The 3,233-nt window shown below is 55.9% G+C and overlaps 1 protein-coding gene across 1 annotated transcript in view; it reads right to left on the minus strand.

Moving 5' to 3' along the window:
- Positions 1-435: 435 nt before the first annotated feature.
- Positions 436-3,233, minus strand: part of SUMF1 (sulfatase modifying factor 1) — a 79,281-nt gene continuing 76,483 nt past the window's right edge. The window contains exon 10 of the mRNA XM_023533305.1: positions 436-1,401. Within this exon, the coding sequence (XP_023389073.1) occupies positions 1,291-1,401 (111 nt within the window). The 3' untranslated portion in view covers positions 436-1,290. The remainder of the gene's footprint in view (positions 1,402-3,233) is intronic.

A 3,233-nucleotide genomic window follows, 5' to 3' on the forward strand; every position in this document is an offset into this window, starting at 1 on the left:
CACTAGGCTTACTTTCTGAACAACCAACATAAAGACGAGCCCTTTCCAGTGGCAGACTAGAAGCATCTCCAGGTCTTAAGGGCTGGGAGGTCAGGGTGGGGTCCTGAGCACAGGGTCCTCTGGCTGGAAGCCACACTATAAAACAAGGGGCTTTCCCGGCACGGGAGGCGGCTGCCAGCTTTCCGGGACCACCACCCAGGCGGTGCCGCTGACATCACCTTCCTTCCCGACACGCGGAGAAGCAAGGTCGTCGTAAAGTCTCCACAGAGAGCCTTGCTCTTTGGCACAGAAATCGCCACAAACTGCTTGCGTGTCAAAGTCATCAAGTAGCTGATGGACGTGAAAGTTTCCTAGCAGACAGAACGCACGCATATCACGGTCACCTCTTTAAAAGAGAACACAGTGAGGGAAACACAAAAGGCACACACGAGAGTGAAGGCCGACTCAGCAGATACCAGTTTATTCGACATAGTGCACGATTCAAAGCATGTGACGTTGCACGGCCAACGAGGCCACCTGTTACAAAGTGCCCGCTACCCCGCACGCGGTTCATTCGGGGTTCTCGCTCCTTCTCTCCTGCGTCTGAAAGGGAGCGGTTTCTCCGTGTACCGCACACCTCACCTTCACCGAAGGCTTTGGGGAGAGGGGGAGATGGGGCTCGTGACTGCCCCCCCGAACCAAAGGCACTTAATGTTAAAAGATAAAGCACAGCAGAGTCACCCACAGACACCCCACGTTCAGACGGCTGAGCCTAGGCGCACCATCGCTGGCCCATGTGGGAGTCATCCTGACCACGTTTCCGTGGGAAAACAAAGTGCAGCATGAATATAAAGCCTGGTCACCGCCAACCCTGTCCTTGTCTGAAATAGCATGAGAGAGCCTTAGTTTACACGACTGATGTCACCCGAGATTCACACGTGGAAAAATAAGCTTAAAAATAATCTGTCATAAATTCTCACTATGAAATCCCCATGGATGTGCCACACGCAGAGAGGAGTCGGAGAGAGCCTCTGGGGTCCTGCGGTGCGTCCCTTCACTGGACAGGCGAGGCCGGTCTGGGACGCGCGGCCTGATCCCATGGCAGAGCGCGCGAGTGGAACGCAGGCCCCCCGAAGCCTGGCTCAGGGTCCTCTCCACCCCACCCCTCCCCATCCTCTTTAAAAGACCCTCCGAAGCACGGAGCGATGAGCTTCAGACGCGCCCACGCGGGGCGGCTCGGGGCGCCTGGCCGGCGGTCGGGCAGGTGTGAACCCACCTGGGCCGGGGCGTGGGCGCGGGCTCCCCCGGCGGTCAGGCCGTGGCGGGCAGGTGGTCGGCGGCGCAGCGGAAGCCCAGGTTGGAGGCGGAGCTGTCCGGGGTGTTCTGGCTGCGGGCGGCACAGCGGTACCTGTAGCAGTAGGACTGGGCGGAGGGAAAGAGGGTGAGTGCCCGGGCCGTCCGGCCGCGCTGGGCCCGCGCACCCGCGACAGGGACCTGAGCCGCCCTGCGAGCCGGCGCGGGCGTCCGGCAAGGGCAGCGCCAGGCTCCCAGGCCCAGCCCACCCCGCGCCTCACACACGTGAGCCAGATCCCATGCAGAGCCCGCGGGGTCAGCGCTGCCAAGCAGAGTGGAAAAATAAAATAAAACTTAACGCCCAACGTTACACGAGTTACGGGACATCTATCTGTAGGTGAGACGAGGAAGCAGCCATTAAAATCATGTTTTTCTGTAACATTTAATGACATAGGACCTTCTCATGATATGCTAAATGAAGAAGTCAACACCGAACATGGTACGGTCTCAATCGAGGCAACTGCGTAAGCCCGAGGGAAAAGACGGGCGCGTCACAGCGACCTCCCCACAAGCGGAGGTCCTCGGCTGTGGAGCTGCACGTTCCCTACTCCAAGTACATGTCACACGAACTCAAAACGAACCCGGAGGCTTTGCCGGAAATAAATGAGAGTCTGCGAACTGGGAACACAGCGAGGCACAAGCCGACAAGTGTTCCAGAAAAGAAGAGTGAAACGTTCTGAGAGTCAAAAGCACGTCCTTGGGAAGTGCCGCTCCCGCATTCTCAGCGCTAGGGTTGGTCCGGGACCGATGTCCGTCAGGTGTCAGGCAGTCAGGGTGATGGGAGCCAGGCGGATGCAGGCCTGAGCCCTTCCGCAGGTAACCGGAGGGTCGGCTCCCTGGAGGTCCGGATGCCGACCCCGGCGCGGACGCGGGAAGGGAGCGTCAGAAAGTTCAGGCTCCCGGGATGGTCAGGACACGGATGGATCTTTCCTCGCGCCTCGCCCTTCATCACGCGAATAATTTTAGCAGTTTGGTTAAAACGACGCCATCACATGTATTTGCTACCTTTACTCCTTCCTCATGCATATTGCTGTCACAACTGAAAAAGTTATTTTTACATTTAGAAGAGTACCTGACATTAAACCGAGTGATACAGCTTAAAGAAAACTATTAATTCAGAACAACGTTAAGACACTGTTTAGCGTCAGGCAGATTGGCCACGACTAAACAGCAAACCCAGAATCAGCAAGAGCAGGAGACTCTGTGGAAAACATTCTTTTAAAGGCATTGTTTTTGGAGTGTAAATCATGACTCAGGAAGCTATTCGGTTTTGTGTGTGGGGTCCGGGTTGTGGCTGTTTCACAGGAGCGGAGTACAAGCACCCGTGGGCATTAGTGCGGGCATCGAGCTCCCAGTACAGGCCAGGCACGGTGCTGGGCACACGGCCTGTCATTTCATGTGACTGTACAGCCCAGAGAAATTAAATGAGTCCCAAGACGACACAGCTGTTAAAGGAGGTAGAACTCCGACCCAGGTCTACCCAGGGAGAGTCTACACTCCGAGATGTCATCAGGTGTCACGCTCACGCTTCCTTACCGTCCCCTGCACGTTCGTCCGGCATGCACACATATACCTGCACCAATAAGGACGCCTAGCGTATCCCTGGTCACCTCGTCTGTGAATCACCACAGATTACTTGACTCGAATAACTCGAAAGCTTCCATACCCAAAAGTAACCACACACGCACCTCTAATGTCCTGGGGTTGTTCTTCAATCCGAAATAACGGAGAATGACAATGAACTGGTTATCCCGAGGACATGAGTGTCAGCTCTGAGCAGACTCAGGGAAGGTAAAACCCCCACCAGCTGCTTACAGGAACCACACAAATAAGCACGGAGAGTGACTTTGGGACTCGTGAAGGAGGAACCATTTTCGGCGTGGGAGGGGTAGTTCTTTTGT

Source organism: Pteropus vampyrus, unplaced genomic scaffold (genome assembly GCF_000151845.1).
Source record: "Pteropus vampyrus isolate Shadow unplaced genomic scaffold, Pvam_2.0 Scaffold100, whole genome shotgun sequence".
Classification (NCBI taxonomy): Eukaryota; Metazoa; Chordata; class Mammalia; order Chiroptera; family Pteropodidae; genus Pteropus; species Pteropus vampyrus.